Raw genomic sequence first — 26,432 nt, forward strand, 5'->3', positions numbered from 1 at the left:
AAGCACATGTTCACTATGAATATGTACTTTGTAATTATTCCAAGTCAATTCAAAATGATGCATGGAGCTTTTATGTATATGTAGCCAGCAACAGATGGCCTTTTAGTGCAATGACAGTCCAGTAATGAAATTAGGAGGTACTATTCACTCCCTCCACTCAATGACCCTGGTTCCCAGGCATGTAAAATCCAAGACTTTATTTACCCCCAATTAATCAGAAGAACTATTATTTACCTGACATTTCTACATGACTCTGGAGTGTACAGAATGGCTATCATTTACCTAGACATATTCCCCTAATACACAAGTGATATATTTACTTGTTTTTTTTTAATGAAAAAATAATATGTGGTGACACAATAAAAACAACTGAATAAGATTTCACTCATATAAATAATTCCTCTAGAGAATAGGCTGTGTATATGTACTACTACCTGCAGAACAGTCATAATTTTGGGATTCTTTTCAGTTCAAAAGGCATAAATCTTCAGAGACTTTTAAGGATCTTCATAGCAAAGAAACTGTGTCATTAGCTTAAACAGATACAACTCAACTTTGTAATGTAAAGATTTCCAATATAGATTTATTCCAAAAGAAAAATGACATAAGTTAGCAACTCTAGAACATTTCCTCAATTTTGAGACAAAACAAAACAAAACAAAAACAATTATGTGTCTATTGAGTGAGATGTCATTGATTAAGTCAGGAGATAGAGAACTTTTAACATGAAATGAGTTCGCAGATGCAGTCAGTGTCTCCAGATCAACTTTCCCTGATGGTAACGAGGTCAGAGTCAAGCAATCTGAACAGGGGATTAAAGGACAGATTTCTGTACATCTGTACTTAAGTCTCTGAACTAAGAAAAGCAGGTTCCTATGGGTAACTTGAGAATGTACAGGCATAATGATGAAAAAAAGGCAATGCCATAAAAATAGAGCCATCAATCTGGTCACTATAATTACAAGGACTTCTAAATACCTATTTTAATCATATGGTTCTATTAGCCTTTCTTCAGGGAACAAAATGCCTGTCTCCAACAGTTAAAGTACCATCAAAAATAAAATCACCACACCCAGTTTTATAATCAAATGGAAATAGATAGACAAGAATAATTATAGACCTATCTGATAAAATAACAAGATACTGACATTTTAAAGATATTTAACCATGTAAATGGTTACCAGCCAAAGGACATTTTACACTGGTGTGACAGCTCAATCAGAAAGAGACATTTTATTTTCATTCCCTTCGACCACCCCTATATCCCACACTATAGTGGGGGGGGGGTATCTAGACATCCAGAATATCAAATTATAGTATATAAAACATAAACTATTGGAAGGCAGCCCAAGTTGTGAACCATCAGCACACAGAAAGAGAAAGTTTCCAGAAGAGTAAAATAAAGTGTGTCAAGACCATAAGTAATGCAATTATACAGCTAAAGGGTTGGGCCCTTCTTTCCCAGCTACTGCTACTAAATGACAAGAAACCTCCCTCTTCTACTTTGGCTAAATATCATGCCTTTTAAAAATAAGGACATGGAATGGCTACTGACCTAGACTGTTCCTGTTCATAGATTCTTTCTGTGAACTTAAAACCTGCCATCCTTCTGCAACATTAGCCAGATCAACTGAAAATTTGCTAGGGGAGAAAATAATGCATGAAATACGCAAATATTTTCACGGGCACTGAAGAATCTTGTAAACAGTACTTTCATCAGTGGACTAAAGAGAAATAAGAATTAGGTAAGGAAATCTATTATTTTAAGTGTTATAAAGAGGAGAAAAATGTATCATGTTTCTTTGGCATAAATTTTTATAAAATGACACACTTGTAAAAGTTGTTAACTGAGAGATCTCCCTATTGTACCTGAAGGGCACCATTTCTTGTTCCAAAGCCATACACTTTGTAAGGCATAATGATGTGTTTTAAATGTAAAAGCACTAACTTGGGACTGGATAGTTTTAATATTACTTCAAAAGTTAGTTTATTTTAATACATAAATAAACATCATCTTAAATACTTTACTGACTGTAAATTTATATTCTCTTTATAAACTCAAATGACAATTACTTGGTGAGGAAAAGGAAACTGGTCAAGCCTGCATTCTCTAAGCCATGGGGCCAGCAACTTTTCCTGAAAGAGATTTATCTATATATATTTTTTCTCTCTCTCTTTCATTGCTGAGCACCTAGAAGGTAAGAATTTTATTTGTCTTTGAGTTTGTGTCTTTACTGCTTGGCATATTAAGCAATCAATTAATGATGGTTGAATAAATGCATTTATAAACAAATGAGAGAATGAACATAAGATAATTAAAAATGGAAGGTAGGATAATACCTAGTGCTGGGGAGGATATGGGACAATTAGAACTTTCATGCTTCAAGTTGCACAATATATTGACACAACAAACCTGTTTACTACTACCTACGAAAGCTGAACATTAGCATATCTTATTATGTGGAAATTCTACTTCCTAGTATAGGCTCCCCCCCCACCCCGCCAAATGAGTACATCTGTTCCACCAAAGCCTAGTACTAGAATATTCACATACCACTATTATAAAGAGCTCAAAGAGAAAACAAATTACATGCCTAATATCAATAAAATGAATAAATTGTGGCACTGTAACGAGATATAATATTTTACAACACTGACGTCAAATGAGAATGGGTTTCATAAACTTCATGTTGGAGATGGAAACCAGTAAAGTACAGAATTCCTCTGGCCTAAATTAACCATTACTGTTAGAAGTCAGGGACAGTGGTCACCTTGGGTGGAGATTGGAAGGGACTGAGGTGGGCTTCTTGGGTGATGGTAATATTCTACCTTTTTATGTGGATTGTGGGTATATTTAGTGTGTGAAAATTCATCAAGCTATGCATTTATCAAACTATGTTTTTTTTTTAATTTTTTTTTTAACGTTTATTTATTTTTGAGACAGAGAGAGACAGAGCATGAACAGGGGAGGAGCAGAGAGAGAGGGAGACACAGAATCTGAAACAGGCTCCAGGCTCTGAGCTGTCAACACAGAGCCCGACGCGGGGCTCGAACTCACAGACCGTGAGATCATGACCTGAGCCGAAGTCGGACGCTTAACCGACCAAGCCATCCAGGCGCCCCTATCAAACTACGTTTTTTAATGTACAATTTTCTGTATGTCTACACTGTACTTAAATAAGAAATTAAAATATGGATAAGGAGAAAGGTAACTGTGTATCTCATTGGGCCAAATCTCCTATCCAGAAACACACTTCCACACAGAAGTCAAGGACCATTAATACAGTGTGAATCTCATCCTAAGTGAGATTTAAATTTTTTAAGTCTGCATTTATGGCAAAAATATAATTTAGTAAAAATTTCTCTTGAAAATTCCTAAATCACTGAAAAAGACTACTTTATATGTTTTTCTTTCTACACTTTCTTGCATCAGCTCTTTGACTTCTAAAATTTTAGAATATCTTCCTTTAAAAGAAATGAGAATATCTATCTGCAGAAGTTTAGGCATTAAAATCTTCCTGCCTTTAAGATGGGTCAAATTCATCTTGGATAGAATAGTTGAGTCCTAGTCACCTTTGTATATTTTGAGGTCATCCCGTCATATAAGGGCATCAAGTAAACTTACTTTCTGCTTTGTAACAATAAGTTCTTGAGAAATATTTATTTGAATTCATTTATATATGAATGCTATTTTTGCACAGTTCATACATTTCCCATAGCATCTCTCTATTATAATTTCCTTGTATTTAACATTATTTTGGAATCATGCCAGTTTTAGGTCATCATTAATGTTCTGACATTATTTAAATTTTGATTGCACTGCCACTGTTAATTCACAGAAAAACTCTGTGAGTTCATCTAATAAACATCTGTCTAGATTTTAACTCGTGTAGCAAACACAGAAATGGAGCTACTCTGCAAGTGAGTTGTTTGAAAAAGAAGGGAACTTGACCCATGATTTGATTTTCAACATAAAGAGTCCAAGCCCATCCCTACCTTGAATATAAAAATAGAGTAAGTGGAGGAGAAAACTTCCTCCATAGCATACATTAAGTTTTCTAGGGGCGCCTGGGTGGCTCAGTCAGTTGTGCGTCTGACTCTTGATTTCAGCTGCAGTCATGATCTCCCGGTCCTAAGACTGAGCCCTAAATCAAGTTCCTATGCTGAGCATGGAGCCTGCTTGGGTTTCTCTCTCTCTCTCTCTCTCTCTCTCTCTCTCTCTCTCTCTCTCTCTCTCTCTCTCTTTCTCTCTCTCCCCCCCCCACCCCCCACCTCCATCTGTCCCTCTCCCCTGCTCACACACCACGCACTCTCTCTCTAAAATTAAAAAAAAAAAGGAAAAAAAAAGACTTTTCTAACCTTATTACAACAAAGCTGAAAATAATAAGATAATGGAGGTAATCTGTAAAGAAAGAGAAAAAAATAAAAAGAAGCTAGGGAGTCTGAGATTTTCATTTCCATGGCTGGACCACAGAAAAGCCCAGCTTGGCAAGCATGGTCCAGGAGATGGTCTGAAGTTGTTAACATTCATGTGAAATTAACAATAAGTGCTGATGGACCTTTTTTGATTACCAAACACTGTGACACCAGAGAGAGGGTAGGCTATTGAATTCTGATTGGTATTTTTCTTCTACAGAGATGCTTTGAAATCAAAACAACCATATGATATTATTAAAGGCATGTAACATATTCCCAAAGCTTTTGTAGAGCTACAGAAGCAATTCATAATTCTTGGTATAAAATCTAAAAATGCTCAGGAAAGAGGAGAAGAAAAATGTGGGAGGAATATCACAATAGTTTCTTTACTTTTCAAAACCACACATGTACTGGCTTCTGCCTAGATTCTAACAAAACCTCACCGGGCTTGCTGGAATCTAGGTTGAGAGAGCACATAGGTTTGCTTGCACGTGTATGTTTCTGTTAGTACAACAGAATCTGGGAAAGGAATGTGAGGGAATCACAGATTTGTAAAGACCCTGCATTTGATTTAAAGAGGGTTATATGCATCTTCTGCTCCTCTATTGAAAACCATGGCTATAAAATTGTAGGTTAAATAAATAAATAAAAATAAAATGGTAGGTTATAGCTATACCATTACTTTCCAGGACAAGATGGAGTTAAAAACAACAGCCAAAGCAAGTAAATGCATTGTTTCTAAAATGACAATTGAATGATCACAGTTACAAAGTAGTTGGAATGACTGAAACATTGTGAAACCTCACAAATCTGTTTCTTATTGATGTTTATCTAAATCTTGCTTCAAGTAGTATTTTTCTAAATACCACTATGTAGATGCAGTTAGTTTATGTACTGCATAATGTTACCTTGGTGTGGTGAAAGAAAAGAGTTGTGAGCTCTAGAGTCAGGCTTGGGTTAAGATGTGAGGCCAGCCCCTTAGAGTCACATGGTCTGAGCAACTCTACCTCCCAGCCTCAGGCTTCCTGGGGGTAAAATGGGGATATTAAGAGTTGCCATGAAACTAGAGAAATAATGTATGTTAACCTTCTATAATAGCACCTAGCATGCTGCAAATGTATTATAATGGGTGCTTTTTTACTACAACTTATACTGAACATTTATATTGTTTTATTTAATTTATATTTACTAGAAAGGAATGTCTTAATCGTGTTCATTATGTCATGTTACATCAGTCAGTTACCAAAATTAGCTTATGAGTTGGTGCTCAACTACCTTCATCACTAATGTACATGGAAAGTGCAAAAATTTTAAGCATAAAATTTGAGTGGAAAACCAGGTCTCTAGGGACATGACTTGCTTATTGACATATTTCATTTAAAAGAAAAGCCGTATTTCTAGATAACTTAGTGTGGAGTGTAATGCGGGGCTAGAACTCAACAATGCTAAGATGGAGATCTGAGCTGAGATCAAGAGTCAGCTGCTTTACCAACTGAACCACCCCACCCCCACCCCTTCAGATAACTTTTCAGTTTCCATCTTGCTATTAACTGATGTGGAAGAGTTCCTTTTTAGTTGGAAATCGAAGGAAGAAGTTTTTCTTCTAAGAAAACAGAAGTTTTCTTAGCTCTCTCATGGAAAGAAAGTGGAGGAGAGGAAGGAATTAGCATCACGTACGAAGAAGACATTATAGAATGTTATAACCTCAAGAGTAGATATTCCCATAGCTATATATGAAAATTATAAGATCCCAATGATTATGTGTCTTACTCATTGTTATTAGCAACAAATATAAGGATTAACCTATCATAACTGCAGAAAAATGTTAATCAAATCAATGAATAAATTAAGAATACTCTTATGTTTATAATAAAATAATTTTTGTTATTCAAAGTGAATTGAAGAGAAGCAAGAGGGAAAGGGTAAAACTGATGATATTTAAAACAAACTATTTTATTTTGGTATTTCAGATACATTTCCTTATAAGAATCAAAGAAAACATACACATACAGCAATAGGATACACTTCCATCACCCAGCAGGAAGACATGTGCTGCTAATAATAAAAGATATTCATAAAAACAACTTCCATTATATTCAATCATGGGTAGCAACGAAATTTTATGTTTTCAGTATCAAAAGAAGATTATCAGTATCAATTGCCTCAACCCATTGTGGATAAACAAGATAACTTTAAAAACTGAAGCAAGTAAAGAGAAATTTTACAGTGTTGGATATTTAAAAAAAAAATAATTGTTGTAAACATTTTACAATCATCTTAAGAGTAATTTCATTTAACACCTTAGGCTCAGGATGGTGAAAGGGCACTAAAATATTACCAGACACATTTTTATGAGATAAATTCAACTATAATTGTTGTGACTATTCCAGCCACAATTTAGACATTGAATCCAATTACCCATTTCATTTTCATTTATACCTCATGGGCTGGATCATTTATCATGTTTCATGATCATGATCAGAAGACACATGGAAAGTGATTTCTGGAGGTAACAAATTACCTACCATATTAGCATAGCTTACAAGATCCCGCCAACAACTACTATGCATAAATATGAGGTAATTAAATTTACAATGTGCAGGAGTGTTTGATACGCCACTTGCTTCCTTCGCAGCTGCCAAAAATCTCGGTTGCTAAATGTGGCAAACCCGTTTGGTTGCAAATCAGGAATCATTATGCCCCAGAACTCCAACAGGTAGCCAGTATGCAGTACCTCAAGACGCTAGGTGCACATCTTTCATCATCTGGTATTATTACTCGCCACCAAACCATCCATCATTACTGCAGAGACAGCAGGAAACGAGAGTCCCGGACCTTCACATTACTGCTCCTTGAACTCTGTCTCATCCATCTTTTGTATCATTCCTGATTCACAACTAAGTACCCTCTGCCGCCTGCAAAACCAAGTGTGAACTTGTAACACCTTTAACCTACAGTGCTTCTCTAATAGTAATTGATTTCTCTTCATTATGGAGCCACTGTTCAGAAAACACTACTCATGCTTGCTGATGCCGAAAGACCATTTTTAAAAGACCCGAGTTACAGAATTCTAGTAGTTGGGGGGAAATGTTTTGTTCTGTAAGTTAGGCTTCAGCCTTGCATTACAATTTTAGTTTGATTAATATTTGTTAATATTTATCCATAAAACTCAGAAATACAAACTCAGATAATAACAGACATAGATGCCTCTGCATACAAAGGGTATACCCACTGAAAAGAAAAGATAGTTACAACATGTATACCAAGGCAATATTTCAGCCTAAAATTTATTAATCAGTTTCAAATATGTCTGAAGTAAAAACAAGAACTTTAAGGTACTTAGTATGTCAAAACTGCAAAACATGTGTTTATCCTAAACACAATACAAACAAAAGAGAAGGATTCAAAGTTAGATACAATAATACTCGCGAAAACTGCCTTTTAAAATAAATCTCTCACTTACCCCCCTTTCCCCCCTTCTTCACCAACTGCTAAGAGAACCTTCAAAAATGATACCCGTTACATAGTGGTTGGCATACAATAAACTATCCCAAACTAAAGGGTTTTAATTCCGCTCCATCTGAATGCTATTATAAATGTTTAATAAATCAAAATGATCAAAATGTTCCCAGTGGCAGATTGGGATTCGGTTTCCAATTCAAATTCTCTTTAATATATGGCTTCTCTGACATCTTGCATTTCTGCCATCTACGTTGAATCTCAAACACCCTGCTTTTCATCATTACCATGCATCCACCAGTCTGGTCGTGGTAACTACTTTCAAACAATCCTGCACAATACAGAGAAATGCCAAACCTGGTGGGGGTTTTAAGATAGGAAAATTACCGCAGATGAGAACACTTATCTACCCTTAAGTAAATATTTTTAAGCCACCTGCTGCAGTGAATGGCATTCTTTCAGGATTGAGAAATGCTGCTGGACAAAAGTCTTAGAAAATCCCCCTCCTTCCAACGTTGTAAAAAACTGATGTAAGAAAAAGGTGTGTCTAGGAGCATTATAATCAGGGGCAATCAAATACTGAAGAGCAGAGAAAGTGAAGTCTTTAGAGAGCTTGCCTTATTTCTATGAAGTATAGTTTTTACATGCAACAGGAAAAAAGCATTTCACTTAGCCTCAAATCCAATCAGAAACCCACACTGAACTAGCAGGGAAAAGAATATTCACACATGATATGTTTTCCATGTGTTTTTATATGTGGATAATGTCAGGAAGAAAGAAAAAAAGATATCTATAAACAGGGTTCTTTCTAAATTTTCCATTTAATTGAATACATCTGCTTTTATCCTAAGTTTAACAACATGAAACATTACGATAATATTGGCTAAAGTCTATGAAATGGGAAGTTACGAAATACAAAAGTGTTTCTATGCACTGAGTACTTATTGTTTAATTTGTCTTGTGATGAATCCTTATTCAACATCCTAGAATTAGTCAAAACTTTTCCCCGCATGCCTATAGATTTTAAAACTGTCTCTCTTAGTAACACAAGCAAAAGCTTACAACTGAAATTATGATCCATGCTATTCAATAAGCTTTTCTACAAGACTTCTGATTTCTGTATATAGTACCATATACTTCACCTCGTATGCCAAGCTCACTGCTCCTTCCCCTGTCATCATCCCTTAGCCTTGACTTGTTCTTTCCAACAAATACTCCCTTGAGGACACCTCACCATCTCAAGCTTTTATGAATGTTAGAGCCCCCCTAAACTAACTCCATGCAAAGTCACCATTCTCCAAATCACCCCCCATCCTGGTTTTCTGAAACAATTATGAACACGTGTAACCTACTTCAAAACTCCCCAAAGTCCCCAAATCAAATCAGATTACAAAACATATTTCTATTTCTTAGTCTGGATTCAAATTCCTCCACAATTAGGGCTCAAAGTGCACTTTTGGTTCATCTCAGACTTTTCCCCTGGAAAATACTATGCCATAGTCAATATTTAATACTTTTCACAAGACCATGTATTTCCCCACACCTTCTGCTTGGGATTCCTTTTCCTTACCTTCAGCTATCAAGAGCCTGCCCTCCATCAGTGGTATGATGAAACTTCATCTCCCCAGTACATTCCCTGCCCACCAACAGCAGTACTGAGGCTGTCCTCCTCTGCTCTACAGATTAAGTCCATGCCTTTCATAAGGCGTTCCACAACCCACGTTCTTTGTGTTTCTTCGGCAACAATTATTTGATTATATCTGCTGGGTATTGGCCAAGGTGCTGTCTATAGAGACACAGTAATGAATGAGCAAAGAGGATAGTCCTTGACTTTGTCAGTCCAGTGATGGAGGCAGATGTTAGGAACACATTTATATTTTGAAGACTCATAAAGAAATGCTACAGGCAGAAAAAGCTGAGGCCCTAAGGTGGAAGACAGCATGCTGTATTAAAGCAAATGAAACCAAGCCAATGTTGGTGAGCAAGGAGAGTCTCATGAAGGACTGAAGAGGGCAGAACCAGGTGAAGGTGGGCTTGGACACTATGATGAGATGCAATAATATATGTGAAAACTGCCTTTTAAAATAAATCTCTCACTTACACCCATTTTTTCCTTCTTCATGAACAAAAACCCATCAGAACCTGGGGAGCACAGTCTGACTGACTTTGTGTAGTCTGAGCAGTCTGACTGCCATGGGAATACTGACTTGGAAGAGGCAGGTGCTGATGTGGGGAGAGCACTGAGGAGGCCTTTTATAAAAGCAGGTGACTCAGTGGAAGTGATGGCAGTGAAGGTAAACAAAGTACTGAGCACCCAGAGGATATGTAATAAAATTCAGACAAATAAAGGAAATAGCCAATTAATATACACATTTCTGTTTAGTGTATCTCAACGCTGCAAACCTATTTGAGGCTATTGTCTTGTGCAAATATTTGTTCTGCACATGCTAATAAAAGACCTTTTGAAACTGTACAGTTACATAATTTTGGAGAAGAAATTAATCATTCTCTTGTTCTAGAAAATAACTATCATTTGGCCTTCAGGTATTCCAAAAAAAAAAAAAACTGAAAAGAAATCAGAATGAATAAGAAATGAGGATATGAAATAATATAAAATAAGAATATGAAAGAAGGCATGTATTTGAGAAAAGAAGTGCAGGTGGAGGGAACAACAAAAGCAAAGGCCCTGAGGTAGGAGTAAGTTTGGAGGAGTCAATATGTCTGTGGTGGATTGAGGAAGGAGGTAAGTGATAGGAAATGAATTTTGATTGATGCCCAGGGGTGATTTCATTTAAGGCCTTTTGTCCCAGGAAAGAGCTGTGATTTCTTTCCCCCCCTTAATGTGAAAGGGAAGCTGTTGGAGGGGTAACAGGTAACATGAGAGTAGCAATGGTTTCCTCCATATGTATTGGAAGATGAAAGAAAATGCCAATGGAAATTAGGAAGATGTAAATAACCATGTGGGTAAAGTTTCTTCCTAACAAGGGAACAGGTAACTATTCAGTTGTTGTTTGTTTTAACACAATGACAGATTCTGTGCCATAACCACTAAATCTGATTCCAAATTGTGCGGTACTACAGAAAGACAACAAAATATTTTCTTAGTTTAAGGCTCAGAAAGCAGAAAATGAGAGCAAAACAAAGTTAACTTCCAAAGTATATCCTAAATTTAGAAGTAGCCTTGTCGTTTACCCGGTAAGAGATGAGAACACATCTGTAAGCCACGATTTTTCCAAAAGCAAACATCGAAACTAAGACAAAGCTGTATAAAGAGAAGCTGTTGTGGATTTACAAGTCAAGAAAAGCTGCCTGCATTCTGCCACAATCATTTAGTCTCTGTTCAATTCTTATTCCCCAGCCCTCACTTTTAACGCCTAAATGGTACAACTTTTTCTATTTTATAAAAACTGATAACTATGAAGTAAACACAATCCATGCTGAGGGCTAGCAAAATATAAATGTTTACCTGTTCTTATTTGTGTTGGCTTGATGATTGTTTTTAATTCTTTCTAGACTAAATGTTCCTTAGAAAAGGAAATAACATGATTTATATTCACCCAGATGAAAGAAAAGTGCTTTCTTCAGTATATGATAAACTTTGTTAAACAAGTTGGTTTTGACCGATTTACTAAATATTTGACTACTACCTAACATTTTGTGAATGTTTTCTGTTTTCTGTGTATTTCTTAGTTTGCATTATTAGTAACTCAGTCCCTGATGACATTTTACTCATAAGCAGAATGTGTTTTTGCTAGCTTTTAAAAGGATGCAAACATCTCAGCAGTAAACAGTTTATGTTAACTGTAAAAGCCAACCAAAACTCACATGTCAGTCGTACGCTGGCAATGGAAGCCAACTACTACGGACTCTCTAGAAGATGAAGTGGTCGGAGAGGAGAAAGGACTCGAGAATTATAACTCCTGAAGTAATGTCCCACATACCTCCACAACCCTTACATTGCCATCTTTACTCACTGTACTGCTAAAAATACTATGAATTAGCTCTCTGCCTCATTAATCGATTTCAATCTGTCACCTATAGAACTTCTGTTTAGTTAACATTCTATAAGACTCTCACAGTACAACATTATTTACCAAAATAGTGCTTAACAGAGGGTTTGAATGGAATAGCTCCTTAGATATGGTATTTCCTTTTTGTTAGAGGATCTTACTTTTTCCTATAGAATTAGAGATGTGACCAAAATCAAAGTCAAAAATCTGTGCCAACATATTCAATACTTCTACGTTTTCCTATAAAATTAATTAAATTATAAATTGCTTTTAGAGAGCTGGACCATGTCTGCTGTTTCTTCCCAATTTCTTGGTGCTTATTACTTAACCATTTTAAATGCTCAATAAAGGCTGCTGGCTGATTTTCCAATGAAGTTGCAAACTGACTTCATTGCTTCCTTCTTAGTTTGGGGTAAGGGAAAGAAAAATAGTCAGCAGGGAGGGGAATATAAATTACAAAGACACTGTTAGTTCCTGAAGTTAATAGAAGTCCTCTGGAAGAAATGGACCCAAATTACATTTATCACAAATTCTCAAGGAAAGTACAGGCCTAGGAACAGTGCTCTGAAATCAAATTCCCTAGAGTTCACAGAGAGAATTATTCGGCATGCAAATTACTCTACTTCCTCTTTGATCCTTCTCAAATTCTTAAGAAGTAGCTCCAACAAAAGCAAACTCCCCAGAGATTCACTAGAAAAGTCAGTGACCAGCACCTCAGCTGCTAAACATTATGTAGAGCTCTGTACATGAATCACCTATGAAAATACACTCAAAAATCCTCTGGGAAAGAACTCTGATTGCATTTTTATTTTTAAAACAAACAAAACAAATAACATGAAAATAACCGCATGGGGAAAAGCAGTGCTGCACTCTGCCATTTTCATCAAGTAGCCTAAGAAAACCCGGGGGAGGAGGAAATTAACAGGAAAAGGTATTTGAAATAATGGTGTACAAAAATGGATGGAACAGAGTTTCTGTACTAACATACTGTCTAAAATGAGGACATCTAGTATCCTTTTGCTCATTTAGAATTTAAAAATGTACCAGACGTCTTGTATACTGAATCACCTGAATTACAAGTAGTTACAATGAATGAGAGGAGACTCCAAATGTTTCTTTTATCATACTCAAGGGTAGCAAAGTAACATTTTTAAGCACGCAACATTTGGAGCCTACTCCGAATTTGAGACATTTTGGTACCCCCTGACTGACTGTATGTGCTTTCCTAACTGTATAGGGGCAGTATGTTGTTAATTCATGTGCTCTTAGACTTTCATTATAGTTCAGATTTCATAAAATATAGACGTTTAAACTGAATTCTCCAGGATAACTCCAAATTTCCTGTCAAGGTGACTAGTTTTCACAACAGAAGCGAAGAAAAGAGATCTTCAAGTCACCATAAAGAAAAAGGATCTTTTTATGAATGCATTAAGTCTGACAGTTGTGCTATCAAAACTAGTTAAAAATCAATAGTGTGGGGTATTAAGCAGCATGATGAAGGACTCAAGCCAGAAATTCCTTTAACTACCAACGAACAAAAGTATGAGTATGTCATGTTTTCCACTTCCCAAATGTCCTTGCTTCAAATATTAAAATGAAATATTCAGACCTGATTTTTAATATTCTATACAAAAAAGACTAGAATACAACATACTGGTCAAGTGAAACTTAGGTTTAAGTGAAAGAAATTCATGCTAAACTTAAAGTCATCCTTACTAGTTCATAGAAGAAGAGAGACAGATTTAGACACTACAAAAAAACAGGTGCTATCATCCTTTGGTGGATACCAGAGATCTCCACACCAAGTGTAGGGGAGGCGGCACATGTCTCCTCATCCATCCCCTTTGTCTTCTAGTTTAGGGTCAGTCCCACCCCTGTGACTTTGACTAAATAATTGCATTTATTACTTGTTAGAGAAGTACCGATCATCTTCACAAAAATAGTGTGGTAGATGCTGTAGCAAACAAAGATAAACTAGATGGGCTCTGATGGAACAAAAACTACAAATGATTTCAGTAAGAACAGAACTTGAAAGAAAAGTCCAAATGGAAGGGCACCTGGGTGGCTTAGTCAGTAGAGCATTGTACTTCGGCTCAGGTCACGATCTCACGTTTCCCGGATTCCAGCCCCCATGTCCTGCTCTGAGCTGCCAGCTCAAAGCCTGGAGCCTGCTTTGCATTCTGTGTCCCCCTCTCTCTGCCCCTCCATTGCTTGTACGCGCATGTGCGCACACTCTCTCTCTCAAAAATAAACATTTTAAAAAATACTTACAAAAATAAAGTTTTTTTTTTTTTTAACGTTTATTTATTTTTGAGACAGAGAGGGACAGAGCATGAACGGGGGAGGGTCAGAGAGAGGGAGACACAGAATCGGAAGCAGGCTCCAGGCTCTGAGCTGTCAGCACAGAGCCCGACGCGGGGCTCGAACTCACGGACCGCGAGATCGTGACATGAGCCGAAGTCGGCGCGTAACCGACTGAGCCACCCAGGCGCCCCAAAAATAAACTTATTAAAGAAAAGAGAAAAAGGAAAGTCCAAATGGACATGCAATTAGATTGGACTTCTTTCCTTCTTCACCTGTGTGATGAGTAACTGGCACCAAGCAAGTGATTCCATTAACAGCTTGGCATTCACCAAATAAGCTATGATCCCACTCCATACTTGTCCCACATATTATGAGAACAGCTTTCTTCCACATGACAAAATTCCAAACTGTATGTCCTTGAAAATTAAGTTGCACATCCTTTGTACATATTTCCTCAGTTCCTATCTTACCTGCATAGAGTTAATAACTCTCTCTCTGAACTGCTTGTACTCTGGAAGCCCGTGTACAAATGTTCTCTACTGGACATTCCAGTTTTCTCTCCACACGCAACCATACAACTTGGGACACTTATGGGAGGTAGTAACCTCTCTATCCCCAAGTGGAGGAGATCAAAGAAGTGTGTAGCTGTACTGGTATCCTGCGGCCCCGAGGAGAGACCCTAGTTTAGGATAGAACACAAAACTATGGATTGCAGAGGGAAGGACTGGAAAGAACTTTGATCTTTCATGACTAAATGAACCAATCCTAAAACCTACATCCATACCCTCCAGGTACAAAAGTCAGTAACTATCATTATTTTTAAGCTAGCTTGTATTGTCTTACAAAGGGAAGCATCAACAACAATCCAGATCCCTATCATTTTAAACACCAAAATCTGTTTGACAGGTCCACCTCACTGAGTAAGATTGGGTTCCGACACCCACCCTACTTACGCTACAGCTAGAGGTCACCAGTATTCAGTAGGAATAGATAAAATTATTAAGTGAATTAAGTCCAGAGCATTTTGATGATGGCTGATAGTTGGCACTAAACTTTAAAACTCAAACCAACAACAGAGACAAACAAAAACCTTGTATTTTTCACATTAAATAACTTAAAAGGTAATGAGTTTCACAGATAAAAACACAAGAAAAGGGTAACAAATAGGAATAGAAATCGAGCATCAGTTGTAGCAGACAGAGAATTTTACAGAAGTTTCTTGTGGGTCAGTTGCTTAGAAATGTAAATGGACCCCTGATTTAGAGAGGTGGGGAAGAAAGAAGATGGTAAATGAGGTAAAGGATGAAAATCTGTAACATAACTTAGGCTACAAAGTCAGTGTTTTTAGTTTGAAGCTTGTAAACACCATTTCAACCTGTAGTTCACATTTTTTACACTTCAATTTTGTAGAAACATTGAGCAAAAACATCTGCTCTTTATCTCATTTCTGTAAAAACTTTTTGTCAATAAAGACTGGCTTCCACAAGCTAAAGACATTATCATTACTCAAAATGATCTGGAAGCAATGCTAAAGTCATGACAAAGTAAATTCTGCTCCAGCATACTTTTTTTCTTTACTTTTCTTTTCTTTCTTCTTCTGGCTGTGGGAAAACAGAGATCAATACTCTTCAACGCCAGAATTTTGCAGTGAAATTTTCATTTGTACCTAGCAAAAGAGCCTTAAGCATGCCCTGTCACTTTCAGTTTAGGAGAAAATGCACTAATAAACTCTTACCCTTGGGTCATTTTTGACAACAGGCAATACTATGCCAGGTCTTATTAAAGACGATTCATATCACTGCCCCCAAAATTTCCTTTAAAATTACCATCTTTTGTATCGAAGTAACAGGATGTCAGTTTTAAAACTGCCATTGAGAGACAGGACCTGTCACCATAGTTAATTCTCAGCACTGTTTTAACACCAGGACAGCTGACCCCAAAGGGTGGGTGTTTTGGTTAACAATATTTATTCGGTGGTTATCTGCACAAACAAGAAAACTTATTGCTATACATTAGTTTTCAAATAAAACAGCAAGCAAAGTATCACTTGTAAGTATTAGATACGTGACAACTGAAAATACGTTGAAAAGAAAATAAAACTGCTAAAACTATCAAAATGTTTCTAAAATGTTAGCAGACTCGGGATAGCAAAATTCAAAGTATTTTAATCCAACAGGTCCCATGTAAAGTCTAAAACAAAATTATAGATTAAATGGCAGAACTTTCTTTAAAAGAGAAAAAAAAACAGCCAAAGTTTTCTATGAAGTCCAAGGATCCTCCTTTTATGAATCATATCGAAATACTTATTCCACAAGTAACGCTCCTAGGACAGCCATAATACATTTGTCGCCAGGTAAAGAAAACCCAGCTTTGATAAAATGATAAAATCTACTCTTTGATTCAGATAAACAAGAGAGATCCAGTAATGCCAAAACAAATCTCTTCTAAAATACACAGACATAAAACAGCTCTATGAAAAAAAGGAAATCTAGCTCCAAAAGGGAGCACCTGGATAAAAGCTTCAACTCTGCCTTCTATAAACTGTTGCATACACCATAAGACCACTTCTTCACAAAATGATATATGCTTATATAAAAATACACACAACACCACACATACACAAATAACTCGAAGGTATTCAGAAGGACACTAACTGCACTATTAAAAGCCACCAGCTCCTTCAGTGGCTGTATCCAATGCACACAGGCTACCATGCAGTCACAGTGAGCATGACTCCAGGGCACGCCCACCTTCCTGTAGTCATAGCATGCTAACCACTCTGGAGGCTACCCTAGGACACCTTCAGGCTTGCCAGAGTAGGCTCAGGTGACAAAGATGTTGCAGCAGGCTCAACGGAGAGGAGCACACAAGCATCTACGAGCATAAAAACTGTCCGCCTGAACACTGCCTGAGCACTGAACACTGAAACATTATCGTATTTCCTTATTATTCAGTTAGCTGGGGCTGTGACTTCATGAACTGAAGCACAGCCTATCAGCTGACTCTGGAGACACGAGAGAAGTTTTATTTAAAATAAGTCGTATCGGGGCGCCTGGGTGGCTCAGTCGGTTAAGCAGCTGACTTCGGCTCAGGTCATGATCTCACGGTCTGTGGGTTCGAGCCCCGCGTCGGGCTCTGTGCTGACAGCTCAGAGCCTGGAGCCTGCTTCCGATTCTGTGTCTCCCCCTCTCTCTGACCCTCCCCCGTTCACTCTCTCTCTCTGTGTCAAAAATAAATAAATGTTAAAAAAAAAATTAAAAAAAAAATAAAATAAAATAAGACGTATCGAATCTACAAAGGTAAACTTTTTTAATGAGCTGTAAGATGTCTCAAGACAAAAGCATTATGAAGGGCTAGTAACATTATAAGATAAAGCTGTAGTGGAAAAGAATGAGCCCAGCATCAGGAGTCAAGAAATGCAGGGTTAAATTTTGGTTTAGTCAATTATTAGATTTTTGTGGCTCTGGGCAGTTATCAAATAGTCTGAGTTTCAATTTTCTTCTCTCTCAAGTATTAAAGGTTAAAGTATTAAAATCAAGTAAATCTTGAAATAAAGTAGGTAAAGACATTCGATGTCAAGGATTGAACATAGATTAACTTGAATATGGATATATCTCATGTTCTGCTCCAGCCTCTGGGCCTTGACATGTGCCTTGTTCTCTGCCTGGCACTTCTGTTGGCACTGCTTTCTCTTGTCCCTGCCCCCACGTCCACATCCCTCACCTGGACAACTTTTCTCAACCTTTAGATCCCATCAAAGAAGACTCGCTCACAAAGACCTTGCTTGATGCCTTGGACAAATCTCAGTCAAGGTTAGACTTTCTTGTTAGGATCTCCTAAACTTCTTAAGGAGACTTAGGTGGTTTATAACTATTTACATTTGTGTCATTATTGATTGATGCTGGAGTCTATTCAACAGAGCTGCATTTCATCAGCATTTTCACATAGGAAAATAGATTACCCATTTTTAAGGGTTCAGCTCAACTGCCACCTATTAAAGAGGTCTTCCAGATCACCCTCGCTAAAATATTCATCTCCATCATTTTGAGTGTTTGTTTTTCTTCATAACACATACCATAACTTGATACTATATCTCCAGTATTTTCCTATAGAGTATACCTAACATACCTCAGTGTTGAACTCCACAGGGTCAGGGATTTTGTATTTTATTTACAATTTTATCTGCACAACCTGGAACAATGTATGGAATATATCAGAGACCCAATAAATTTTGAACAAACTTAATACACATTTTGCACTGTATCGTTTCTCCAGTATTCACCACAGGTACGTACTGACACATCATATTCCTTACAATTCCTCTAGTAACTTTAGTATTCAAGGATATTAAGGAGGACCTCTTAGGAAGTCTAACTTCCTAAGATTCTCTAGGGGGGCAGAATTGGTGAACATCTACCACTGGGTTTTGATACTGTTAAAATTTACAGGTCCACATGGAGATAGGAACTCAACCTAGACCTCATGGCCACAATGCTCTGTGGAAGAGCAAAAGTAGTATCTGTGCAACTATTTTAAGCAGGGAAAGCAAGTCTAAAATTAAAATGCAAACTAGATGGTGACAATAGGGAATAAAGTGTTTTATATGGCTAGCCCTATGAGAGCTTTTAAAAACAGATCCCTTTCTACAGAAAACACTGCTTAAAACCGTGTGCAACAAATATACAACAGTCTTATTTTCCCTTAAGACATTAGCAGAATTTTTATATGTTATAACTTTTTGGTGACTTGAGACAAGGAGCGCCAGGTTTAAAAATCAATCAAAATACCTACAAGGTTGCCTTTGTTCTAACAAAGACAAGCTGTTTCATGAAATAAAAGCAACTTTACCTCTTACGATAAGTTGAGCAAAATTGGACACACCAGAGCCTCGTTCTGACTGAGTTACACAGCGATACAAATCCTGGTCAGTTTTGGTCACTTCCTGCAATCTAAAGGAAGCAGCAAATCTTCTGTGATTGATGTTCTTGGTCTGGGCTACTGGTATATCTTCTCCATTTCGTCTCTGCAAGCAGAAACCAAGCTTTAAAAACAGTTTCTTAACATTTCCATAAATCTAAAACATCTTAGCAACCAGTATATGTGATAAGTTATTCTTGTTCCTAAATTAGGAGGAAAAGGTCTATGTAGCCCCAACAAATTTTTACCATTGTAATCCAATCCAAAACAAAACAAAACAAAAACAAACATGGAAATAAATATTGGCATCCTTTAAGAGTATAGCACTGACATTATAGATTACAACTCTTTTCCATAAAATTGTTATTAGCTCAGAGTGTATGAATGAACAGAACAGTTAATAGCCCCACGGCATATAATTCACTGCTCTCCTTTTCTGGAGGAGCTCAATGGGAGCTTCTTTTAGCCCTTACACTCCATTGCATGTGCTATAATAGGTTTGTCTCCATGAGAAAATCAAGACCACGACCAATGCATCTTAGTATGCTAAAAGTGTAGCGTATAATCGACCACAGAATGACAATAAAAATACTGAAGAATAATTTAGAGTCAAACCAAAATCTGTACTCTTTGCAAACTTTATCTCTTTGGCATTAATGACAGCCCATTTATACCGTTTAAGAGAAGTAATCAAAAGAACCTAAACGCTAATAGCATATCTGTCAACTTTCAAAATGAAATACTGAAAAGCATATTTACGATATCAGGGTGTCTCACACAAGACCAGTAAGTGTAAACTATAAAGGAAATGGTTGAAAAATTCAACTATAATAAAATTTATAACTTCTATATGTTGAAAGACATCATAAATAAAGTGGGGGAAAAAAGCACACCACAAACTGTGATAAGATATTTGTCATGGAAATAATCCATCAAAAGATAAATAGCCAGGTTATGTAAAGATCTTCCAAAATTCAATAAGAAAAAAGACAAACAACCCCATCAAGACATGGACAGGCTATAAAAAGAGAAAATGTATATGTCTAATAACCATGAAAAGAGATCCTCAACCCAAATTTTAAAATATCTATATGTCAAAGATAACACAAAGGACAAAGAAAAGCCGTAACTAAGAGAAAGGGTCATGATCCTTAACTTCATGTGTTGTTGGTCAAATGCTAAGTATCCCTGGTATCCTTTCATACTAATAAAACATCATTTCATACTACTAGATACAGGAAATAAAGCCCTTAAAATTACTAGTGGAAATATAAATGCTACAGTCATTTTATAGGATAATATGTTACTATCCAGTAAATTTGAGGATGTATATACCTTGGCACCCAGCAATTCCCCATCTGCATTTCTACATCTGAATCTTTTTGCATATGATAAGAATGTTGAACTCAGAATTGTTTCAATATGGGAATACTTCAACATGGGAAAGATCCAAATTTTCATATCCATCCAATAAAATACAATATAGAAGTTTAACTCTGCAAACTCAGACCAGCAGTATCCTGGTAAAATGCTGAATAGCTAGTTCTTAACCAAAAATATAAAGTGTTGATTTGTACTGTGTCTCAATTTCTGTAGTGTAAACACTCCCACTATGGTCACTTTCAAATTACCAATATAATGTCACTTGGCTCCTAAAATTACTGAAAAATTAGCAATTGGCAATCACAACCAGCTCCCTGATTCCACTGATTCAAGGTACATGTATACATGTTTAAATCTCAAAAAAAAAAAAAAATCCTTAACAAAAATTAATTATATGAAATGAAAATGCAAAATGTCAATTTCTTTTAAATTCAGTGGTGGATACATTAGTGGCCATCTTACTGTTTTCTATAATTTTCATAATTAAAATACTTTGTATTTTTTTAAAGGAGTAAATAGTAAAGGGATCATTATAATACTTCAGTTTTTTTTTTTGTTTTTTTTTTTTTGGTGAGAGAGAGAGACCCACCTACTCCATGATTTTTGCACCAAGATCTCTGACCATCCCCCTGGATAATAAGGAAGAGAAAATGCAGCTTATATTCAGAAGCCCTAAGATATAAATCCGTAAAATCAAGTCTAAATTCTCTTTCCCTACAAACCATGTAAAAAAATATCCATTACATATGCAAATCTCAGGCTGCCTTTTTCAACTATCACATCACTTGATATGATCTTTCCAACTGGAAGGTGCTTAACACTCATTCTACCTGCATACACTCTCAGTCTTCTTCCTCTAACTTACCCTCCAGTACTGCCCTCAACCTTCCACCACCTTCTTCTCTGCCATTTATACTTCTCAGTTCTTGTGCAAGGCCAGCCAATTCCTGTGGCCACTCTGCCCTCTGAATTATCTTGTGCGGGCACACACACACCCATGTCTTTTAATGTCATGGCTTTCAAAAGCCCATCTTCTCTTGTGAAGATGTTCTAAGTCCATGTAATGTTTCCCTCTCAATAATCATTATTTCATCTTTCCATCTTAATTGTCATTCATCTCAGGATACCACCTTCCTCCAAACTTTTCTTAAAGGGGGGCATCTTTTCTCCTATGGCTTTACTCTCCTTCAGGGAAGGCCATCATTATCCAGTTCCTCCCTTACAGACCACTCCTCCACGATCCCACTCACCAACCTCTCAACTTCTGGCATTCCCAGCATGCCCACGTATCATTCCCATCACAGTTACCTACCAGGCAAAATTGTCCTCTCAACCATAGTCCTGTGAACATTCTCAGCGATCCCCAAACTCACCTGGGTCTCAGTGATGCCCAACAGCCGCTTTTACTACCTGAAAACATTCCTGTGCTGTAACAGTTTCCTCCACAAGCACAACTGACCATGTGTTCTCCCATTCCTTAAATTGTCTGCATTTTCAATGTGACCTCATTTGACCCTTTACTTTACAACCAGTCATCAAAGCCTCAAATTGAATCTCTTCTAATATATGCCCCCCCTCTCTATATATACCCTTTTACTTCTTTGTATACTGAAATCATGTTAAAGGTAGGGCTTTAACTCTTACTATGTATATATTTTTTTCTTCTATGCCATCATATATATTATCTTATTTAATAGGTGATTGAGTTCTTGGTTAAAATGAATTAAATTTACTGATATTTTTAAAGACAAAAATCATGTAAACCCTCCTGAGGCTTTTATATATTATCATAACCAAAATATACTAAACATTGACTTAAAGTAATGATAAAGGGAAGTTACATAAATACAGAACCTCAAGGATATCTAGAGATCAGTTATGCCAAACTATTTCTGAACAATACCTCAACTTACATGGGGCACCTGGGTGGCTCAGTCAGTTAAGCATCTGACTCCGGCTCAGGTCGTGATCTCACAGTTCATGGGTTCGAGCCCTGCATCAGGCTCTGTGCTGACAGCTCAGAGCCGGAGTCTGCTCTGGATTCTGTGTCTCCCTCCCTCTTTGCCCCTCCCCCACTCACACTCTATCTCTGTCAAAAATAAATATTAAAAAAAAAAAAAAACAACCCTCAACTTAGAGATGTTGATGGCCCTGCTTTAGGAGATCCAAGAGTACGAAAAGCTTATTACATTATGTTTCTATTTGTGTTTATTAATATACTAAACTAACTACAAAATATATATGCTTATATAGGATACATATTATTTTTTTAATTAATGACTACAGTAGACATACATGCTATTTACTCTTAAAATAACTATAACTATTCATTATACCATTATACTATCATAATATTCAGGCTTGTCTTCAATAATCATTTAATAAATGCCTCCATGTACCTGATGCTATGTATGTTATTGCCTTGGTTCTGTCATTGCTATCTCAAAACCACCTACGTGATGGTTATTTCCATTTAAAGATCATAAAATTAGGATTCAGAAAGATTAGAAATGTGATACGTAGCCTGTTAGTAGCAGGCTTAAAACTCAAAACCAGGTTTGATGACACAAAATCCAGAAGTATTTCCTCTAAACTACACCAAAGCTGCTTTTTTTTTTTTTTCATTTACATTATAGGTCCAGTCGAATGAATTGATTATTTGTTGTAAAGCCTTGATCAATCCTTTGTACCATGAGAAATATAACCTACTATACTAAACATTGCGTTATTTACTCAGCTTCCAGTAATGCGTTACAGTTAAAAGTGGCAAGTGATGACATGTACATTTCAGAAGTCAAAAGTAACGATAACTTTTCTCTTATAATCCAGACTAATAGGTCTTTGCCCAAGTACAAGCTATCAATTTAGCAGGGTGGGCAGCACTATGAAGGAAGAAATAAGAAGTAATGTTAATTCTCTTTCTTATGCGGCAGTGTTTGCACATAGTTTTCTGCTTTTATATTCTTCAGTTCCAGATTCTTTATCCTGCTTTGAGTTTTTTATGTGATTTTGCCATTGCAAATATCCCCAACTCTACTGAGAAATGAACCACAAAATTATATGAGCCAAGAATTATAAGTTAGCACTTTGCCTTTTTCTCTCCCCCACTCCTCTTGTCCTTGTCATGCCTTATTCGCAGTGTCTCCAGTACAGGTTGCTGAGACCTGTCACTTACCAAATAACCTTAGGCATTACAGTCCCCGAGTACCATTACTCCTCTATTTAACTAAGTAAGCTTCATCATGCAGGCCGCATGCAGTGTTTGACAAATTCAGTTCCTGGCATGAAGTAGTATAGTGATAATATTGGTTAATTCTCAACATCTACAATAGCCAGGTTACTTTTTAATGTTTACCTATTTATTTTGAGAAAGGGGGTGGGAGAGGGAAAGAGAGAGGGGGGAGAGAAAATCCCAAACAGGCTCCACACTGTCAGTGCAGAGCCTGACACGGGGCTCGATCTCACAAACTATGAGATCATGACCTAAGTGGAAGTTAAGTGTTGGCTTCTTAACCAACCGAGCCTTACCATCACCCCTTATAACAGCCAGCTATTAATCAAATTTCTTGCTATTCAAAATGTGATCTATAGACTAGTAACATCAGAATCACCTGTCAAATTGTTACAAGTGTGAAGTCTAAAGATAACTCCAGACCTACTGAATCAATCTGCATTTTCATAAGATCTCTGGGTTATGCATCAAGATACTACAGCTTAAGACACACTGGTAGAAAACAATCATGGGCGCCCTATTCCTATGAATAGGGAAAGGTCTAAAAATGGCTGTGTACTCATACTGGCCAATGAGATATGCCAGAAACAGGCCAAGTCACTTCCAGGAAGGTTCTCATACTTCTAGAGAAGACACAGTGGGTCCTCTTTTCTTATTCTCCATGTTATGCTTAAAACTAGAAGAGTGGACTTGCCCATGTGAGAGAACCCAACATGAGGGTTAAAGCTGACACATGGAGAATGGCACATCAAGGAGAAAGACAGAATCAAGTTCTTGATCAAGTTCCTGAAATGGAAAGAACAACTCCTAGAGCCCCCTTCTTTCTGGACTTCCTGTTAAGGGACATAATGCACTTGGTTTCATATTACTTTCAGCTTGAACTGCTAAAAGTTAGTACGGTACAGTTAAAATATGATATAGTTTGTCTCAGCTTTTCTTTTCAAAGCTTTAGGAATAAAATTAATCCAACTTAATTTTAAATTAAATAATGTGTCTCTTAAACTACTTACAGGGATTATTTCATTCTATTGATTAGAAGAAAATATGAGACTACATTTATGGTTTCACTTATTTTTCACTGCCTTTCTTGGGCACATGATCATATACATGCCGTCCATCTTCTAGAATAGAAGAAACCAGGAAGAGACTATTTCCCTACATTTGGTATTGAGGTTCCTGTTGAATATATTAAGCAGACTGCATATGATTTGTCAGTACATGCCTTTTGTCCCAAACTAATCCCAAAGTAAATCTGCACAATGTAATTAAGTAAGGTTAAAGCGAATCATACAACAATCCAGCCAAATTAATTCCAAGGAACTGAGGGTTCCTCACCAGGCTTGTTTACCATATGAATGTTTTTTCTCTCTCATAAGCCATGATGATGATGATGATGATGATGATGATGATGATGATGATTGAACAATTTAACCAAGAATTTTAGAAACACAAAAAATTTTTATACAAAATTAAGGGTTTAAAAGTCTAGATGTTTCTAAAATTAGAATCATGTTATTGTCTTAAGAAAAGCACTGCCTTATAGCCACTAGAAATTATTATAGTTTCAATAGCTTAAGCATTTAATAAGAACATAGTGTTCTTCTAGGAAAATTACACTAAAATGACAATACTAAGTTTAGCAAAGTATTTATTATTGGGCAATGAAAGGGCTGAACAAGGTGAATGACACTGGACACAGAAAAAAAGAGAGAGGAAGTAAATATAATTCTGATAAAATGCAGGGTAAAATGTGCTGGGGCTAACACATCATTAGCCAAGAATCAATCATTAGCCAAGTTTAATAAAATGTAAATTCCATTATTAAACAAGAAAATGGAAATTTTAACCTACAAAGCATAGGTATTTTTGCAGCAATGAGAGAAGGTGACCAATATGAGGAACCACAAGAAGGGAGAATCAGTAAGTGGACTGAACCATGCCTGGTGGAGGATGACACCCAGGTTCTAAATCTGAAACAACCATTTATTAGCTCCACAATTTCTTTCTCACATCTCTACCTTTTTAACTAAAAATGGGGGTATCTATTTATACCTGCTATTCAACACAGATGTCGAGAATATTAATGAAATAATTGTGCAAAAGTTCTAACTGCAAATCCTGACAACAGCAATATTATGAACATAATAATCAAAACAATACCTAAGCGAGTAACACATTTAGTAACTGTGATGGTCTTTCGATATGTCAGCTTGTCTAGGTTATAGTCCCAAGTTATTCAGTCAAACACTAACTGAGGTGTCCCTGTGAAGGTATTTTGTAGATGGAATTGAAGTCTATAAACAATAGACATTGAGTAAGGGAGATTTATCCAAATAATCTGGGTGATTATTAAATTAAATTAGTTGAAATGTTTTAAAAGCAGAGCTGAGATTTCCCTGAAGTAGAAGAAATTCCACCTGTAAATACCAACGTCAGTTTGCACCTGTAGCACAGTCCAGCCTGCCCTTCCTAAGGGTTTGACCTGCAGACTTCTGACTTGCCTAGTCAGCCCCACAGTCACACAAACCGATTCCCTGCAATAAGTCTTTTTAGAATTTTTTTAAAAGTGTATGTGTGTGTATACACATATATGTGTGCTTTTCATGCTTGGACGCTGACTGATACAGATGATTTGTTACCAGAAATGCTTCTGGAGGAACAGATTTTTAAGGATGAGTTTTCTCATCTGGCTTGGTTCTGGTTTTCTAGAA

The 26,432-nt window shown here is 36.7% G+C and overlaps 1 protein-coding gene across 3 annotated transcripts in view; it reads right to left on the bottom strand.

Moving 5' to 3' along the window:
- PTPRK (protein tyrosine phosphatase receptor type K) overlaps positions 1 to 26,432 on the bottom strand; it is a 558,792-nt gene that overhangs the window by 236,463 nt on the left and 295,897 nt on the right. For all 3 annotated transcript variants that reach the window (XM_042987142.1, XM_042987141.1, XM_042987143.1), the window contains exon 6: positions 19,038 to 19,212. In XM_042987142.1, the coding sequence (XP_042843076.1) occupies positions 19,038 to 19,212 (175 nt within the window). The remainder of the gene's footprint in view (positions 1 to 19,037; positions 19,213 to 26,432) is intronic.

Source organism: Panthera tigris, chromosome B2 (genome assembly GCF_018350195.1).
Source record: "Panthera tigris isolate Pti1 chromosome B2, P.tigris_Pti1_mat1.1, whole genome shotgun sequence".
NCBI lineage: Eukaryota > Metazoa > Chordata > Mammalia > Carnivora > Felidae > Panthera > Panthera tigris.